Genomic DNA, 20,260 nt, shown 5'->3' on the forward strand with positions numbered 1-20,260 from the left:
AGATTGTATACAGCATGAACAGTAGTGAGGGGGAACTGCTTAATCAGTGCACCCCTATGTGTGGCAGATGATCTCAGTCCTGGGGCACTGGGCTAGCTCTGTGGTGCTTGGAGAAGAAGAAGGGTGATGGAGTCTGTGTTAATGACTAGAAAAAGTCTGTCTTCCACAGCCCTGATCCCTTCTGGAAGCTGGGACTGTGCTCCACCTTTGCTGCCTGCCTCAGGGAGGACCTCCTCCTCATCCTTCTCATTCACACCCTCCTGTTGGCAAGGGCTTCCTGACTGCTTCCAAGGTGCTGTGACTTTTCTCATAGGCTACTCACATACAGAATGGCCCTTATGTTGAAATTTGGGTATCAGTGCTGGTTGTGGTCTTATTTTTAGATTTTAAACAAAACAGGATGAAGAATTACAGTTCCCAGAAGCCCTGCCACAGCAAAACAGAGCGTGGCCCAGGGCACTCGCAGTCTGGCAAGGAAGGTTGTACACCAACAGGGAGTACAACTTGTGTGCCAGATTGTGAAGTGGTTCTGACCCTGGGCCAGGGTCAGCAAAGGGAGCTGAGATGATGCCTTCTGGTATACTGTTGTTCAGCATATCCTCTCCCTTGGGCCTTCCTTTTCAATCTTTTCACATGAGAAGGATGATACAATCTCATCCCGCATGTCCCGTGGGACTAACTTCATTCAGGTCCTTTCATGTGCACAGAGATTCTTCCCTGTACCTAAGGGTTTTTCTCTTATCCAAATACAAAGTGGTTAACTGGATTAACTGGATTCTTCCCCCTGAGAGCCCTGGTGCACCAACAACAGCAGCACCTCCTCTCCTCCTGTGGGACTGACTGCCCTGCTTGAAGCTGAATGCCTTTCCAGCTGTCTTGGCATGTGCACATCAGTCCCTGATCCTCCTGCCCCTGTGCCTTACCCAGAGACAGCTCCAGCAAGAAGGTTCTCAGTGGCTGTGGAGGAGCTGGCACTTTCACTATGTGATGCTGCAGAAGGGAATCAAGCTCCTTCATCCAGAAGCACTGCAAAGGGCTGGGTGGAGGGAGGAGTGCTAAAAGACAATGCAGTTTTGGGCCATTACATTTTTGAGGGTGTGAATGCAAGCTGGATTTTAGGGGGAGCAGCAGCGCGAGGCCTGCTAGGCACAAGCTCCCTTCCTTCTAGAAGCCATTTTCCAGACTTACTTACAGTAGATTTCCTCTTTCCCAGACTCTCATGTCATTGTTCCCCTTCTGGGGCCTCACCCGTCATTGCCTTCTGGTGGAAAATATGAGGTTGTGGGGGCCAGAGCACAGACATTCCGTCTAGTTTAGAAGGGAAAACAGTTCTTGTGCAGCAGAGTTCTCAAGAGAGGTGTGCCTGGCTCCCTTACTGTTAGCAGCATCGCTCTGTAAGAGAAATCAGTTGTTTGGCAGGCACCTTTCTCCTCTTAATTAGGTTTTTGGGGAGAAAAGCCTCCTTCCTCCCAATTCCTGCTCTCCTTTCCTTGCTGGCACCAGCTCCTGTCTGCTTGCTCTGAGGCATGGGAAAGCCATCGCTGGTGTCTTGGGGCTTCAGTCCCTGTAAGGGCATCAGGCCATATCCTGTGGTCAGTGGGAGGGTAAAGTTCTCTTTAACTACCCAGCAAACATCTGCAAGGCAGTACTGCCCAGGCAGTCTTTTTTGTAGCAGTAGTTACCAGGAACCTTAATCTCTGTCTCCCAGATAGAGCCATGGATGAATTCCCACAAGCAGGCTTCGATGACCCATGTTGTTTTTCCATGGCCACATGCAGAGGTCATCGACTCAGGGGCCCCCCTTTTATCACAGAGGTCAGAGCCTCAGCCACTCTCCTGCTCAGTGCTCTGATGCGATGGATGTGGTTTATTCATGGGTCATGGACTCAAGGCAGGAAGGGTCACGCATAAATGAGTGAGGTACAGGTTTTGCAGAGAAGGAACCTCCTCTGAGCTGGAGGGAGTTGGAGGTCCCTTCTTGTCTTGTCTGCTTGTCTCAGCATCCAGATTTTCTGGGAATACGCCCTGTTTTCCCATCATGGATAGAGATCTATGCTCTGGATTGCTCCCATTAGTGAAAGTCAGCTGCCATTAAATATTCATCTGTTAAGCATTCAGGAGGCTTAAAGGGACTGCATTTTGTTGTGTGATGTATTTACTGAGCCAGTCCTGAATGTCAGCTGAAAACAGGAAGAGATACAGAGGGGGTGGGGTGTCATGGTGACTGGGGCCTGGATGTATGGATTGATGGATATGGGCTTGTGCTCCTCCATGGCAGGTGTCCCACAAGGAGTGCAGCATCTCCTGGGACCGTGTAGCTGTTCACAGACCTGGGTTGCAGCTGCTTGAAATTCCTTGGCCATAGAAGCTCTGAGGGATGGATGAAAACATAAGATGGGGTCTGTGCTCCAATGCAAGGAGAAGGTTGGGCAGGAAGCACAGGGGTCAACATGGGGGAGACGAGAGTGGGGACTTGCCCCCAGGGCTGCAAGCAGTGGGGGCATTGAGTCTGCTGAGATGAGAGGCTAAGCCAGAGAGGTGTCCTGGGGGGCTCTGCAAAGGCATTACAGCCTGGTTCCATAAAGGAAGCAAAGCTATGTCAGCAGACTGTCTGTGCCTGCCTGCCTGCCTGCCTCTCTCTGGCCTCCAGTGAGTCTTGAATCTCTCGGCCTGTTTCTGCCACAGCTGATAAAGAGGTGGAGGCCTCTGAGATAATGGGATCCAGCTGGTTTTGTGACTCTGGGTGACTGGCTTAATGAGAGGGGCCTGTGAAGGCTCCCCTCTGAGCTGGGAGTCCATACCCTGCCTTGTAACTAGCTGACAGACAGGCCGTGCAGAGAGAGCTGTTGGAAACTGGGCTTCATTAGTTCTGCTGCTGGCAGGATGGCTTCAGGATTTGTGGGAGGAGGAATCCTGAAGTTTTAATAGTGGTGGACCCCTTTGCGTCCAGCACAGACCTCATGCTGACAGCCTTCAAATAGGATATTGTTAGCATTGGGAACGTTGTCAAATGCTTCTGGTCACAGTCCCCTGAGGAATCCAGCAGTGGTCCAGACTTTGCCTGGCAAACATCTCGTTTTTAACTAACTAGCGTGGGGACAGCCTGTTTTTGAGCCTTCTGAGCTGTCTGTTGCTACCTTTCCTGGTTGAGCTGCAGGAAATGAACCCTGTGCCTCCCAGAGGCAAAGGGAGGGAAAGCCTCTGGCAAGGGATGGATACCTCCAGAGATTGCAACTCTGGGACTGGTTAACAGCATACTGGAGGAAGGGTGCAGCTGATGACCCCACACAAGTGTGTTAAGCTACCTCTGATAGCAGGTTTCTTTCCAGAGGAGAGGATTGGGATCATTCCCCAACCCCACTGTACCATCACTAAAGAGAAATGAGATGTGCTTCAAGCATCACGCACTGGTTTTATCTCTGTCTTTGACAACCGAAAGTCAAATCTTCCAAGTCAAACCTAAAAGTAATTTCTGTGGAGTTTTTTTCCAAAGCCTACAGATATCTTGAGGCAGTAGTCCTGAGCAGGAGAAATCACAACATTCGCCTCACTCATCTATTTATGGCAAACCCAACTTCAGCTTGTTTCACGCTAATCTGCTCAGTTTACGCTGCTGCCAAATTTCTGCCCCATCACACCAGCATGTCAGAGGATCCAGGGAGCTGCCACAGGAATTAGGTCAGGTTTGCTGTGAGGGACGAACACTTTGCTTGTCACTCACAGACCAGAATAAGGGGACAAATGTGCTGCCAGAGCCAGTGGAACAAATGGCTGGAGGTGACAGGCTGCCTGCCTGTGCCATGCACTCTAGCAAACCTGGGATCTGCTCTCCCTGGACCTCTGTGGGAGGGCATGTTGCCAAAAGAGCTGTTTTGCCTGGAGGTTCACTTGGGTGAATGGGACAAAATGCATGAGCCAAATGCTTTCTCAGTGCCATGGCTGTACCCACGTTGCTCTGTTTTCCTCACCCCTCTGACCTGCTCTGTCCAGGCCTCTCTTTCTGGGTATTGTAGCACAAGGCAGCATTTCTCTCTCTCCTGGCTCCACAACAGGAGAGAAGGGAGATTTGGGAGTCAGGAGATGTGACTTCTCATCTTAGCTTTCTGCATTGTTGATCTAGAGGTTTGTGCCTGCAAATCTTTCTTCTTTTTTTGAGAAAAAAACATTGAATCATAGAATCATAGAATCCTAGGGGTTGGAAGGGACCTCGAAAGATCACCTAGTCCAATCCCCCCTGCCAGAGCAGGGCCACCTAGAGCACTTCGCATAGGAACATGTCCAGGTGGGTTTTGAATGTCTCCAGTGAAGGAGACTCCACGACCCCCCTGGGCAGCCTGTTCCAGGGCTCTGTCACCCTTACAGTAAAAAAATTTTTTTGAATATTCAACTTGAACCTCCTATGCTCCAATTTACACCCATTACCCCTTGTCCTATCACTGGTCACCACTGAGAAGAGCCTAACTCCATCTCCCTGACACTCACCCCTTACATATTTGAAAACATTGATGAGGTCACCCCTCAGTCTCCTTTTCTCCAAACTAAAGAGACCCAGCTCCCTCAGCCTTTCCTCATAAGGGAGATGTTCCACTCCCTTAATCATCTTAGTAGCTCTGCGCTGGACTCTTTCAAGCACTTCCCTGTCCTTCTTGAACTGAGGGGCCCAGAACTGGACACAATACTCCAGGTGTGGCCTCACCAATGCAGAATAGAGGGGGAGGAGAACCTCTCTTGACCTACTAACCACACCCTTTCTAATGCACCCCAGGATGCCATTGGCCTTCTTGGCCACAAGGGCACATTGCTGGCTCATGGTCATCCTCTTGTCTACCAGGACCCCCAGGTCTCATTCACCTACACTGCTCTCCAGCAGGTCAGCCCCCAAGTGCTAGGTTTCCTGGATGGTTGTTGAGTTAGTTTAAAAATTGTGCTGGCAACATGGTTTACAGGTATCACCTTGGCACATTGGAAGACACCTTATATCCCTAATCATGTGTCATTCATGGCAGGGAACAGGAAAAAGGGATGTGGACAGGAAGACATAAGGAGGTCTGGCTGAAAATAAACAGCTGTAAAGTTTTTTTCTCCCTGTGTGGAGGGAGTCTATTTTGAATTGTGCTGGTTATAGCTGAAAACTCCCAGCTTCTGCTGCTGCCTTCCCCGAGATGTATCTGTTCAAGTCCTGTAACCCCAGATATAATTTTGCTGCCTTTTAGTTTTGCCTTATCTGTGTGTTTCTCAGGTTTGTGTAATACATGGGATTGCCTCTCAGAGGAGTTTTCATTGCTACAGCTCTAGAGCTCTTTGATTTCCTTGTACTTCAGGCAGGGCAAAAACGCAGAACCTGGATTTTACAGTAAATAGCACAGAGCATTATATAAGGGGTAAAGTTACTTTATGGATTTCCACAAACTGATGCCAAAAAAGCAGGAAGACCTGCAGTTGCTGCTGATAGCAGAAAAGCTTTTTACTCATGTCAGTAGGTGCACTGTGGCAGGTCGTATTTCTCCAGTGCAGCATCAGCTGCTGAGAAAAAGACTTGCTGAGATATCCAAGAGGAGATTTTGTATGAAAGGATGTGCAGAAAGCAATCTCCCCATCTCATAGAAGGACAGTCTGTTTCCCAGAGCATGCATAATGGCTGAAGTCCTTGCTGCTTCCTCCGGGCAGTGGGGCACTCTGGATGTGCAGCTTTTTGCACAGCTCTTCCCTGCAGGTGGAAACATGTTCTTCCTTACAGATGTGTTTTGCCTCTGGTCTGTTAATGTTTTCAGCTTTCACAGGCTTCTTGGGAAGGTCCACCAAATATCACCAGGCAGTTGTGGCTTAGCATGAGGCAGGGAGGGAGCAGCCAAAGGAGAGCCAAAGTGAGCAGACTCCCTTGCAAAGCCAAGGAGCCACGATGCCTCTTCTCAACTGTGCGTGTGGACACTCATATATATTTTGCTGAAGACACAGGTGGGCTCTCAGACACACGCAGACATGTGTGTGTTTGTGCAAGCAGTGGGGCACAAGGGCATGCAGATGATCTCTGCTGGGCACTCCATGCTCAGAGACAGTCATGGGTGGGCATACAGAACATTCTAGGTGGCACTGCCAAGGTGGTGAAGGCCCATTGCATCATGTTTTGGTGCAGTCTTAGGAAGGCAGCACAGGCCAAGGCACTGGCAGGACCTCAGGTTTCCTTGCAGACCCAGACTGTACCACACATGCTGGCACATTTGTGCTGTGCTGGGTCCTGGACATCTGCGCACAAAGCTTGGAAATGCTCCTGACATCAGGGCTTATGCTGTCCTGGAGGTCTCACTCCTCAGTGCTGGTTGCTGCTAGAGATGAGAAGCAGCCTTTCCTGCTGCCTAATTTTATCTTTTGATAAAACCTTGAGGCTCTGGGTTGCCGGTTACCATGGTGATTCCTCACCTCCGCTCTGCCACCGGCTTTCTTGCCCGGGGGCGCCTTGGAAATGTCTTTTTCCTCCAGGCTCCCCAGGAAGCAACAGCTGAGGCAGCAGCAGTGCTTGTGGCTCACTGTGCTGTCAGTTCAGGTCTTCTCAGTGCTTGCCCGTTCACATGCAAGAGCACTTCATCCATGAGGTTACACTTCCCAGGCCTCCAAAAGCGGTGTGCATCCCTGTCCCCTTTCTGCAGAGAGTCTGGGCTATGCAAACATGATGCTGATGCTGCCTGGCTGCCCCAAGTTTCTGGCCTGGGAGCCTGTAGCAGTTTTCTCCATGGTCTTTCCCCAAGAAGATGTCTGAGGAGGTTGCTGTGCCTCTGCAGAGGTCACAGCATGAAGATTCAGGAGTGCCCCTGTTCTAGGGTAGGTGCTTCACAGGCCAGGCACTTCTGCTCTGGCTTCATGCTCCCTGCTTTTATACCTTCCCACATACTCAATGGATAGCAGAGGGGTAATTAAAAGCACTGCCCAAACAGAGAGAGCTTGGGCGTTGCACCTGAGGCAGAAGAGAGGAACTGCCTTGTCATGGCTTGAGGTGTAAATGCCACTCTGCAGCAATTAATAACAACTCCCTGCCCTTTCCCTTCCACCTGTCTGAGCAGGCTGTCAGTGATGATGACACTTCCCAAGTCCATGGTGACAAAAAAGGCAATGGCAGCTTGCAGGGAGCAAGTGGTGTAGAAATGGCAATTCTAGCCCTCAAATCCTGAAATTAATTTAAGGGCAACGACATTGAAACACTGTGGAGTTTTTCTTTGTGTGTGGCATTTAAACCTTTGCAGTTCATATTCTCAGGCATTTACATGGTAGGTGCAAGGATGAGCTGTTTGATACTGAAGTGGCAGCTGCCATCCCTGCTTACTAGCACGAGGGCAGCAAATGAATCTTTATAAAGAGTAAACAGGACAAAGCCCAGGGTAAGGTCAGAATATCTGTCACAAGAAACTAAGTTGGCTGCTAATACCTGAGGGGTCACCAGAGAATTAGGAGTGAAGATTATAGAGCCTCATTTGCAGACCCCTACCCTAATCTTCCATTCATCCACCATTGTGTCCATTACAATTCCAGTTACACACAGGAGACTTGGGCATTTGCTGGGAAGGTTTTCAGGAGCTGCTAGAGAGAGCTCCCACCCTGCTATATGCCATGAACCTCCCTCCTTAGAAGTGTGTGGTCATACCAGGTGGTGGTGGTAGCAGCTGCTAACTTCACCTGTGTGCAGGCTGGTGGAGGAAAGTGTTTTGTGTCTCTGGCAGGAGGTGAAGGAAGGATCTGCAGCAGCAGCTGCCCGTGCCTGGCAGGGGAAGGCACCTCAACCTGCAAAGCAGCTGAACTGGGTCAGGTTACAGGTGCAGAGTGGAAAAGGGGGGTGAGTGTCTTAGGGATTTTGGGAAGGGGGCATGTGAGTAGAAGCGGCATTATGGTTTGTAGGTTGTAGATGGAGAAGGTATAGGGTTTGTGGGGTGAGCACTGCAAGGATGGGGAACCCAGGAGGTTGAGGAAGCTGGGGTGAAAGCTGAGAGCTGCTTTCATTAAAGGTGGAGCAAGTGCATGCAGCATCGTAGCTGCTGCCACAGATGCTGCTGCTTGGGAGGGAGGATAAGCAAACTGGGTCTGAGAAGCCCTATGCCAGACTCAGAGGGCAGGCGGGCAGGCAGGCAGGCAGAGCAACTTGACTCCTTCTTTTCTTTGGCAAACCCCTGGGGTGGAGAGAGCTGTGCTAGGACATGGCAACCAGCTCCAACCTACTGCCAGCCTAGGACAGCTTATGGCAACAAAGAAGCAACCACAAAACTGTCCTGCTTTGACAAATAAGAAAAATCAGAATAGCATGGCTGTCTGTCTTGGCAAGAGGCACATCATCCTCACAGGCTGTTCTGGCAGTGTCACCCTGCCGGCATCCCCACCACAGGTCCATCCCAGTGGGAAAACTGCAGGATATCCTGACTCTGGTAGTACAAGGAGACAGCTTTGGCCAGGATGTCTGTGTTGCAGGGATAGTTTCCAGTGAGCTGTTGAGAGGAGAGGGGTCTTGAAACCCAAGCTCGATCTCAGCAGGTACCTCCTGAAACCAGCTGTGGCTGTAGCAGTGCCTGAAGTCTCAGGACAGGAGGCAAGAGCTGGGATTGGCATCAGTGGGCACTGCTGGGAGCTTGCTGCTGGCAGTCTTGCCTGGCCATGGGTAAGGAGAGGCAGAGTACTGCCATCTATTGCCAGGCACCTGGATAACAGACCTTGGTGAGTGGCAGTCCAGAACTGTGTCAGATGTGGGTTTTTTCCTGTTCTTTGGTCAATGAAGGGATGGGCATCTTGTCAAACCCCTTAAAATGGATCAGCACTTAGGTGTCTACAGTGCATTTTGGGCATTTAAGGCACTTATATGCTCTAGTCAGATTCCAGCCTAGGATAATTTGGTTTTTTTCTTTGTGCTTCTTGCAAAATGGGTTATTCCTTTCCTGCCCTCGTTTATTGTGAGGTTGTTTTGTGTGGGGAAGCAATTGTGTTGCTACATCCCCCCTCATGTAGCACCTAGGTCAGTTATCCCAGCCCTCCACGAGGAAGAATGTGGAAAGGGGTGGATGCAGCAGAAGGGGCAGACTGTCTTTCATAGCTCAGAAATGATATGCAAAAGGAGGATGAAGGAGCAGAGGAAGGATAACAGGCAGTCTTTATGGAGCAAGCAGATTCAGGACATTGTGTATGTTTCTGAGCAGGGCTGGTGTGTCTGAATACTGTATTTTTTACAAGTTAAGCAGTGAGATAGGAACATTTGCAGAGAGTAGGAAAGGTGTTTGTCATCATACAAACCTGGAAGGAATCCTGCAAATGCTTTGAAAAGACCTTCTTGGGCTTTATGACTGTACAGTTGTCCCCAGACAAATTATTCTGAAGGCCAGGGCAAGGTTACTCAGAAAATGATCTGACTGTCACTGTGAGCTATTCAGTAAAGACAGCAACGCACTGAAACTGTGGTTTAAAAGCAAAACAACACCACCAAAAGAAAATCAGGAAAAAGAAGCAACAGGAGTAAAATATGCTCAGCATTTGTCATATATATCAATAATGCTTGCTTCTCAGGCAAATTCTGCTCCTTTTTCATCACCTACTTTCAGACGTATATGGTGGAGGTACAAAGATACCACAAAAATGTAGAGGTTAAGAATAATGCTCAGATTGAACATAGAAAAACCTTTGTGTATTAGAGAGAAGAGTCATAGTAGATGTGATTTGACCTATCCCACCGATTATTTTACATTCTTCAGTCTTCTGTCTCTCATATAAAACTGTTGAGGAAGTCAGCCTGACGCAGGTAATGTATGGGTGGGAAATGTTAGATGAAATGAGAGTCACAAAGGAATTTAGTGACAAAGCAGGGAATTAAACCAGCGGTTCTGAAGTCTAAACCCCTGTCTTATCTTGTAAATGTCTAAGAGAAAAAAGGCATTAAATTGCTAAAAGGAAATTACGGTTTTATTGAAAAGATGATAAAACCATGAAAGTCTTCCCTGCTTAGGTGTCCTCAGTTCAGGAATGCAGTTGGGACTCAAAAAGAAGGATTTGACAGTTAGAAGAATACTTGTGGTGACTTTGGCTGTGAGCTAACTGTAAAGCAAATAAATTGTGCTACAGGGCATAAGTCAACTGCTGGCTGTCAGGGACAAGGATGACATTTTCTCTGTGAGAAGGTTACCATATAATTATCTATGACAGTTTTTCTTCCCTTGAAGCATATAGTCTTGACCAGGGGAAGCAAGATAATGGGTCATGTAGTTTTGTGAAGTTTTTTTGTGACAGGGCTTTAGCTGTTGCCTGATGGCAATTTCTGCTGCCAGTTTGGTATCACCTTTTTGCAGGGATATGTTCCCTTTCTTCTTAAATGTCTCAAGCAAAGATATTTCTGCTTCGTATCCTTCATAGAAAACTTTCTGAAGACTTCAGCCTGTAACCTGAGATAATTATTGCCATTTGTGCTGGACTTTGTCTTGCTTGTTTTCTCCAGTTCTCCCAGGTGATTTTCCAAGAGTAACCTCAAGGAAGCCCTGTATTGCTGGGGGTGTAGCCCTGGCTCTTTTGTCTGCTCCTGCTATTGTCTGAGCTGTCCCATCTATTGCAGTTATGTCTCTCTTGTTCTGTAATCTGTGCTTTACCACTCTGGTGCTTTTTGGTACAAGTTAAATGTGTTATTTTTTTTTTTAAGTTATGTTGCTGCTCTCCCAGGTAATTTGATGTATTGTGTCTCTTACTTTTGTATCTTGCAGGAGGAGCCAAGGAGCAAATCCAAGATATGTGCCAATGTTTTCTGTGGAGCTGGGCGGGAGTGTGCAGTGACTGAGAAGGGAGAGCCAACCTGCCTTTGCATTGAGGTAAGGGGACAGCACAGCTTCTGCATCTGGGACAGGTGTTGCCCGGACCCCTTGGTTGGGTTGCATTCTGCAAGGATCCCATGATGGAATGAGGCTATGGCTGTTTTGGAGTAACTTCCAAATCATAGCAGCTCTTCAAACAGCAGGGCCCTTCACAGTATGGTGGAAGAGCCCTGTAGGGTAGATACTGTCTAGGATTGCAGCTGTGCTACTCACACAGCTGCCTGGGGGTTCTTTTCACACACATGGGACTTGGCTGGAGGTCTTTTGTTGGGAAAGCCAGTAGGGAATTGATACAGCTGGCTGTGGAGGGCACTCCAGGGCGTGGTCTGCAAGCTCCAAGACAGCCTGCCCTCACTTTTGTCTTGCTTGAGGAGGTTACAAGCACCCTACTAAAAATCAGCTTTTGTAAAATGGATATAATTGTGGTAGAGTGCTGTGAGGATGAATAGCTCCATCCAGCAGGGAGCCAGAGATGATTAGAAGAGTCTTGCTTAGCTGTACAGACACAATGTCTCCCTACTCTGCTCAGCCCCATGTTTTCAGACCATTCCTGCCTGGCTCCCAGGAATGGCATGTGGCTCTGTTCCCATTTCCCTCAGAGCCTGCAGCCCAAGCACTGGGGAATGAAATGCCCCATTAGCAGAAAGCAAGTCTGTCACTCTGGGTAGGCTTGGCCAGACAGGGACATGAGAAAGAAGCCCACAGCCTGAACAGTGACACTAGCAAACACTTCCTCTCCTGTAAGCTGCACTGTTTGCTTGTGGTTGATGGCTTCTTCTGCACTTGGTTGCAGAAAGGATGAGCAGAGTCTACAAAGAGATGTAGCAGAGCTGAGTAAGCAGAGGTGCAGATAAGAGATTCATAGAAAAACCTCTGGGCAATATTTATGCCAGGCACAGATTTCTTTGCTGGGCTCTGCTTTCAGAAAGGCTCCTGTTGTCATGGTGGTGATAGAGGTTGGGACAAAGTGAAGTCTTTCAACCCACACCCACAGACTTTGCCATGCAGGTTTTTCTGGGGTGGTGATGGGTGGGTTCAACCTGCTCCAAACACCTTTTGAGCCAAGAGAGCTGTGCCAAAAGCTTCTCCTGAGCCAGGCTGATGCTGTGACTCAGCTGCCAAAAAGGCAGGTAAAATGCTGTCTTTTTTGATTCTCTCACAGAAATGCAAACCTCACAAGAGGCCTGTGTGTGGTAGCAATGGCAAGACATACCTGAACCACTGTGAGCTGCACCGTGATGCCTGCCTCACTGGCTCCAAGATCCAGGTGGATTATGATGGCCACTGTAAAGGTAACCTTGTTGTCAGGGAATGATGAGAGATGTCTGCTCTTAGAGGGAGGGAGAGCCAGGAGCCAAGCATGATAACAAGGAAAGACAGAGGTAATACTGGCAGGAGCCTGTATTACAGCTGCAGAGTAGAGTAAACAGGGTAAGCCTAGGAACAATAGCCAGGTTAAACCAAGAGTCCATATCACCAGTCAAGCTTGTGGTGACAAAGTAGGCCTGAAGTCAAGCCATGCAATCAGGTCAGGATCACTTCTAGTCATGGTAACGACCAGGATTGAGGACTGGTCAGTAATTGCCAGACAAGTCCATGTTGATGCAGTCTATAGCAAGTTTGAGATCAAAGTGGAAAGATGGTCACCAGGGCAGGGCCTAGATCAACAGGGTCTATGGCAGGTACAAGAATGGTTGTAACAGAGCTGAAGACAGGGAAGCATAATCCCAGACAAGGACTATGAGCTGAGACATCATCTGAAGCGGAGCTCCTGGGCTTCATGGGTAGAGAGTGGAAATGGAAGCCCTAGGTGGAATTGGCAGGGCCATTCAGACCCTTATTACTGCACTCAGGACCCTGACATCTTGGTTGTGGTGGGATCTTTGAGCTACTGTCTCCCTCAGTTGCTGGGAGTGGGGTAGTCAGGAAAGCAGGGCAACTTCTTGGACTTGCCTGCCTCTCTCTGAGTTCATAGATTCAGCCAAGCAGGTGTCTCAGTCTTCCTGCTGGAAAAGATCTGGGTCTCAGGAGACACCCCCAATAGCCCATACTACCTTCTGTGTTCAAAGGGGTCCTCAAGAGACTTTAGGAGTATGGATTTTGCCTCAACAGTGGCACTGGACATCATGGAGAAGAGTCCAGCTTCATCCTATTGAATCAGATTTATAAACATTGATGATATTGCCCCTGAGCCTTCTCTTAAGGCCAAACAGTTTTCAGTTTCCCCTGAGGGTGACAGATGTTCTAGTCCCTTAATACATGGCCCTTGTGTTTCCAAAGACTCCCAGGTTCTTGCCCAAGTGGCACCCAGAGTGGGAAAAGGTGCATATTACTTAATTTTGCATCATAAATGTCCTCTTCTGTCTTCCCATTAACAGAGAAAAAGTCTGAGAATCCAGCTGCAAGCCCAGGTAAGAAGCTGTCTCCTTTCTGACTGGGGCCTCTGTATGAATTTGGGAAAAGAGATGGGGAGGAAGGTCTGCTGGGGAAGTTACACAGCTCTGTAAAATTCATACTTCTGCACTGGCTGTAGAAGAGTCTGAGTTGAAGAATCAGTTAAAATCTAATTGCCTAGCTCTTTAATCCTAGGAGACCCTTCAGAACTCACACATCTCCTGGGCTCTTCACTGTGCTTAGATGTTTCAGGAACCATGAGCATGCACAAGGTGCAAGGAAACCCATTTTGCCCCTTGGGACACAAGCTGTGTTTGTCACCCAGATAGAGGGTAGACTCTGTTTCATAGTTCATAGGGGATCTAAGGCGCAATAACTGTGGACCTATGTCCTCAGTTACAAGAGCCCTGTTTTGAAAGGAGACTTCAGGAGAGACGTAACTGATGGCTGCAGGGACAGAGGCACTACCATGTAGTGAATGGGGCATTGTCATGGGAATCAGGAGGTACAGTTGAACCATCTCTCCCAGTAGCTAACAATTCTCTGATTCCCTGTGCCTGGTTTCTCCCTTCATGCCTTGCCTTATGTACTTAAACTGTGGATTTTGGGGCCGTGGCCTGTGCTGCATCAATGGACCCTTTTTCCATCCATAGCCTCTAGGTGCCGGAGCTGTGTAATCATCAACTTCAGCTTCCTAGGACAGATGGGAGCAAACCCTTGTACAAGCTTAAGGGAAAGGACCACCTCAGAGTGTTGCCACAACTTTAAAGCCATTTTAAGGAAGTTCAAAATTAAACATGGAATCCTTACAGGTTTCCTTTTTCTTTTTGCATCTGTCTGGTTGTGACTGTAGTCACTGGATTCAGAAGGAGATCCTTAGTGTGTGTAAGTGACATGAACGCACACTGATTCCCCTTCTGGCTCCATTGACCTCTAGGCGGGTGTGACAGCTCATGGAAGAGCTTGGCTTTCAGTTTTGCTTCTCAAGGCACAGTTTGGTACTGGCACACAAAGTGGTATCCACCTAGAGAAACCTGTGACTGTGGAAAGCATGGTGAACGAGCCCAACTTGACCTCCTCTCGTTTCCAATCAGAGTGGACAAGTCAGGGCTTTGAAGAAACAATCTCCTGAGATAATAGGGCCTAAAAATATGAGTCTTGGGGGCAGCATGGTAGAAAGACTTGTTCAGTGTAGTTTTTGCCCTTGCAAAGGATAGGCGTTTTGCTACTTGAGGGTTGAAGCCTGGGAATACTGTCAGGCACCTTCCTCTCTTATTCTGGGGACTTCTCACACCAAAATGAGTCAGCTCTGGGTTGTTCTTCCACAAGCTTTGGGGATGGGAATGCAGAAGAGCTTTGGCAGTAGTGTCATTTTCTGGTCTTGCCACATGGTGTCACCCACAGCCCATTCGCTGTTCAGCAGATGGCACTTCTGCTTTGATCTGGAGGTGGCACATCTCCAAGGACAGAGGGGCCTGTGAACTGCCATCAGGACTGGCTGGCTGGCTATTATTTCCAGTCTTCTCTCTGTGGTCTCCCTGTCAACCTAATTTCTCTCATCCTTGCTTTTCCTTTTGCTACACCTTCTCCTGTTACAGTTGTCTGCTACCAGTCAGACAGGGATGAGCTTCGTCGCCGTGTCATCCAGTGGCTGGAAGCTGAAATTATCCCAGATGGCTGGTTTTCCAAGGGGAGCAACTACAGCGAAGTACTGGACAAGTATTTCAAGGCAAGTAGAGCAGAGGTTTCCTCAGAGGCCAGAGAATATTTCTTGCCTTCTCACTGCAAAGCTGCCATGCCCCCACCCAAGAGGCTTCAGCATGTGATGGGCTCACAGAGAGGTCTATTACATCCTACAACATCAGAGCCACTGACATGGCTACCCGACAGCCCAGACCCAGAGCATCCCTTGGGATCTGACCTACCCGGGGGCAGAAGAGGAGGGTAGGCCAAGTGTGCCTGTGACAGGGCGAGAAGGGCTGATTTTAGGGGTTGAAAGATAGCCAGAGGATAAAAGGTAGCTCAAAGTGCTGGACGTGAAGGTAGGAGCAGGAAGCCGGGGCAAGAGATGGGAATAGGGGACACTTGGGGGCTTCAAGGTGAATATTTGCATGCAAGGAGAACAGCTCAGTTGTGGATGAGAGCTGGCAGGTCCCTATTGTTCTTCAGAGAGAGTAGTCACCCTTGAGTATCAGGCCCTGCAATAATCCCTTTCCTCTTCCCTCCTCCGGGTTAAGTCCATCCCTCAGCCCACCCCCTTTTATACCCATCAGATCACATGGTTCTCCCATGCCTCTGCCACATGCACTGCTGCAGCCTTCCCCCTCATGCCCAGCTCCTGATAAAGACTTCAAAGCATTCAGGATGGAGCTGGAAGAGCAGGTGGGGAAAGAGGGATAGTGTTTAAAACATAAGCTGTTAGCACTGGGAGATTAACAGTGCCTGACAGGAATTAGAGCTGCAAGAAAATTTGCCATGGCAATGGCACCCCCTGGTGAGACAGAGGAGTTGGTCCCCTGGCTCCAGAGAGCATCTTTGCCTCTCTCCTCATTATTGCTGCTCCTTTTGTGGAATTGCCTTGGGCAGCCCTGCTGGTGCTTGCCAGCACCCAAAAGCTACAACATGCTGAAGAGGGGAGATGCATGGTCCCTCCCCAAGGCAATGTGCTGTCCCCCAGCTGCCTTTTCAGAGAGCTTCCCCAGGCCATGAACTTTGTTGAAATGCATGAGCCACCCACAGGCTTGCTCCATGGCTACCACACATGGCTCAGTACCCCCTGCCAGCCTCATGGCTCTCAGAGTGCTGGTGAAATCCCTTGGCCAAAGCTCAGAGGCAGACAGACTTGTGCTTCTTTATTGTCCCTCTTTTTCTAGAGTGCTGATCCCAGGCACAAGTGGTTGAAAGTTTCCATTACAAATCCATACCTTTTTTCAGAACAAAGGGAATGTTTCCTTCTCTGCCAAGTGGTAGTACACCATATCAAAAAGCCTTGAAGCTTTGAAATACTTTTAAAGCAGAATTCAGACCTTGGGTCAGCTTGAGAGACATACAAGCAAAGCAAATAAAATGGGTTCAAACACAGGCAAATTTGTTTCACCAGTGAGGCTTCTCTGTCACTGGAGGAGTTCTACTGTGCCCAGCACCAAGGCTTCACATGCCAGCTGGAGAAATGGCCTGATTCCTGCTCTTGCAGGTAATAAAGACAAAGATGGCATGAAACTTTTCCCTTTTCTCCTTGATAAGGAGATTTGTAGATGTGGCATTAACTCATTCCCTTCCTGGAAGCCTAACTTGTGTGGATATGGGTAGTGTATCACACAGGCCTTGACCTTGAAGGACTTTATTTCAAGAAGAGTGAGGCCAGTAGTGGAAAGCTGCTCAGCTTTGAAAGGTCTCTGGGGGAACACATAAATGCATACCACAGCATTTTAAGGCAAGAAAACTAGATTAACTGAGTCTCAGTCATTAAATGAACTGTAGCCACTTTCACAAGAAACAGCAGGACAAGAGGCTTCAAAGTCCAGTAGAAGTCAAAATATGTTAGCGGAACAATTATATAAAAGCCACAGTGCACAGAGTCGTTCTCCTAGCCCTGCAGGTTTCTCCTGAACCAAAACAGAGGTAATAACAGGCAGTGTGTCCTCCAGCATTTCTGGAAGAGCTGCACGAGGTGACACAGTGACCTGCCCCAAGTCACATCAAAAATTAGCCAGCAGCAGTCTGCAGAATTCATTTTCCCCTCCCTGCAATACAGCTGTCTCTGAGGGGGCCCAGCAGTTCCTGTCAGGTGCTCAGCACTGTAATATGACATCTCCAAACAGAAAGGCAAAATGCAATTTATTCTTTGGTAGCACAGCTAGGATTTCAGGGCTAAAAATTCCGCTCTTCAGGAGTCCTGTCAGGACCTTAAGAAGATGGTGGAGAGGCCTTGTGCTGTTACATTAAATTGTAACTTCTTTGGGATCAGCGGAAAATCGCTTCCTATGATTTTCCCTTTTGTCATTGTCACAGTCCAGGCACAGCTTTGGTTTTATGTGTATTGGAAAGCTGACACCTTGAATGCAACTGGTCTGCCTTAAGGCAGGAGGTATATAAAAAGACTAAGAGCTGGCAGGAACAAAGAGGAGAAGTGGGGTTAGAGCCATAAATCAAGCAGCAGGAGGTGAAGAAGAGGCAGTGTAGCTTACTGGTGAGAAAAAAGTGAAAATGGTGTCTCCCAGTTCTGATGATAGAATGGTTATTTTGCTGTTTCTCTCTGAGCCTCTGTTCTTTGTGCAAAACAGGGATGATGCCACCTGTTCCCCTAAAGCTTTAAAAACAATAATGACATATGGAAGAGAAAGAAGGAAGGGGTACCCTGAACTGATAAATGAGAACCTCTCACAAATTCCCATCTTTCCTGACAGAGCTTTGATGATGGCGATTCTCGCTTGGACTCCACTGAATTCCTGAAATTTGTGGAGCAGAATGAGACTGCTGTCAACATCACAACATACATGGACCAGGAGACCAACAAGCTGCTCAGGTGGGCAGAGCACAGGATGCCAGATGGGGGAGGCCAGACGGGGCAGCTGTGGTAGAAGGGGGCATTAAAATCCACTCATGGAAAATATCATGTAGGGCTTGCACTAACAAAGATAACTGTGTATGAAGTGGCTTCTCACCACCATGGGGAGCAATCCCACTCCTTCTGTGCAGCCAGAAGGTGAGTTGCGTGTCAGAAAATCTGTTGTCTTTTATATTTTCTAATAAATTAACTTTGCGGTGGACTTCACTCAGCTTTCACCTGGTAGCTGGGTACAGTGCAAGAAAGACAGTAGGAAAACCCAGTTTATGGGCAGCCTGCAGTTGGAGCTGGTGCAAGCATTGCATGAAAATGTGGTCTGAGAGGTTTCCATTTTTCTGCATGCGTGCCACTATGTGTGAGTCAATGAGGAGAATGGACTGCTTGTGGTTAGGCCTTGCTTGCATCTGTACTCGTGTGGCAGCATGTAGATGTCAACAGGGTGCTAATCCTGCTGTTCTGAGTATCTCCTCTCTTCACTACCATTCATCAGTCAAGAAAGTATTTTGTGTCTGATTTTCTTTTGTCTATATGCAGTGAGGTTTCCTTAGAGAAGCCAGTTCTGCCAGGCATCTCAGAGCCTTCCTAGCTATTACTGGGTTTATTCATCTGAATTTTTAAGCTGGTAGAGCAGGGACCTGCCTGGTACAGCCCTTTGCAGATCACACCACTGTGTTTTATTTCAGGGGACTCTGTGTAGATGCCCTGATTGAACTATCAGATGAAAATGCCGACTGGAAACTCAGCTTCAATGAATTTCTCAAGTGCCTCAGCCCATCCTTCAACCCACCAGAGAAAAGTAGGAACCTCCTTACTTATGTTGGGCAACCAGAGGAGTCCTGGGAAGGGATGAAAGAGATCAGCTGTGAGCCAGACATAGGATGCTGTAACTTCACTCCCAGAAATAGTGTTTTTGTATTTCTACCTCCCACCCAACAGTACCCTTTGTCCCAGCGTTCTCAGAAGAACTGCTTTTTTCTGTCCCAGAGTTCCTGCAACTCTTCTGATGAAATAAATTCGGATTTTAGAAGCAAGGGCTTAGGTCAAATGGACATGGTATGCTTGGAAGAACAAGACGTATTTAACAGTGCAGAGATAAATCATGTGAAGAGTTTGTGTCCAGACAACTTAAGAAAATCAGACCAGACCAAAGTCTGCTATGCTCTGACATTCACCCAGGGACACACACATAACCCTCCCCCAATGGACATCTCAGAGTTCACTATTCTTCCAAATCCTGCTTAGTGCTACAGTTCACATGGAAGCAGCTTAGTTTTCTGCTGACCAGGTGTGCCTAGCCATTCATCTAATTGTCTCCTCAGGAAGTTCTGGTCCAAAGGTGCTAGATTTACATCCCACCATGGTGGGACCAAGGAGGAGCCAGAGGCCATGATTCTATGCTTCTTAGGAAGTATTAAGCTGAACCCTCTGTTGTCTGTTTCAGTGGGAAGCTGGGGATGCTGCACATTCCCTGGCAAATATCATCAGCTGGTTTTCACTTAATACCATATGGGCTCATGAGTTCTTTGGGGGCCTCAACTCAAACACAGCTGAGCTATGGGAAACTTTTTTTCCCTTTTCTTTTTTTTTTTTTTTTAATTATTCCTCAGGGCAACATCAAGTACACAAATAATTTCCCCAACTACTCTGCACCTGTAACAGGAGTTGTTTCAGAGTAATAAAAACTTTCACTTTGGTTATACTCTTCTATGTATAACAGATTAGGAAATTCAAACAAATCCAATATAGAGATTTCATTTTGAAATGAGAAATGCATTCTTTTGAGGAAGCAGAATGAAGTGTTTGACTTTCCCAAATTACTTTTTGGCTGGTTTCACAAACCAAATTCAGCATGAATGTTTTAGTCATTATGAAAGTTTCGTTGGTTTGGGGAAGGAAGGCCTCCTCCAAAACTGTGAACCTACCTCTTCTCCCTCAAAGCATCTCCAAAATTTGTTGCCTTTAGCCTGCTTGCGTTCTCAAAGCCACTGCCCTTATTTTGTGCCTCTCCAGAGTGTGCCCTGGAAGATGAAAGCTACGAGGATGGAGCAGAGACCCAGGTGGAATGCAACCGCTGTGTCTGTGCCTGTGGGAACTGGGTGTGCACCGCAATGACGTGTGAGGGTCCGTAATGCCCTGCAGACAATTATTGTATTTGGGTTTGTACAAAAGGGGATTGCCCCAGAGAGGAGCTAGTAAACTCCACTTAGTAATGTCAAGAAAGCATTTTAGCTTCCTGCTATGCAAGCTGTAGAAGTAAGAGAAAATGAAGGTGAGGGAGATGAAGGGAGTTCATCCTGTGTTCATAGTAACACAGGATTTTTGGTCTGCCTGTTATTCCTTTGGAAGGTCCCTTTTAAACTTTTGCAGCCGTGTTACAGTTGAGGGAAGTCATGGTGGGGTTGTGAACAACAGCTCTGTTTTGCCTTCTCACCAGCAGTCCAGGGCCAGTGGAAAGCCAGCTTTCCCCTGTCTTGGGAAA

General features: G+C 48.0%; 1 protein-coding gene across 1 annotated transcript in view; it reads left to right on the forward strand.

The window, feature by feature from the left end:
• The window catches only part of FSTL1 (follistatin like 1), a 54,609-nt gene that overhangs the window by 30,009 nt on the left and 4,340 nt on the right, over nucleotides 1-20,260 (forward strand). Inside the window, exons 3-9 of the mRNA XM_030462281.1 lie at nucleotides 10,713-10,817; nucleotides 11,983-12,112; nucleotides 13,199-13,231; nucleotides 14,813-14,943; nucleotides 17,621-17,739; nucleotides 18,465-18,577; nucleotides 19,792-19,902. Of these exons, the coding sequence (XP_030318141.1) occupies nucleotides 10,713-10,817; nucleotides 11,983-12,112; nucleotides 13,199-13,231; nucleotides 14,813-14,943; nucleotides 17,621-17,739; nucleotides 18,465-18,577; nucleotides 19,792-19,902 (742 nt within the window). The remainder of the gene's footprint in view (nucleotides 1-10,712; nucleotides 10,818-11,982; nucleotides 12,113-13,198; nucleotides 13,232-14,812; nucleotides 14,944-17,620; nucleotides 17,740-18,464; nucleotides 18,578-19,791; nucleotides 19,903-20,260) is intronic.

The sequence above is a fragment of the Calypte anna genome, chromosome 1, assembly GCF_003957555.1.
Source record: "Calypte anna isolate BGI_N300 chromosome 1, bCalAnn1_v1.p, whole genome shotgun sequence".
Taxonomy (NCBI): Eukaryota; Metazoa; Chordata; class Aves; order Apodiformes; family Trochilidae; genus Calypte; species Calypte anna.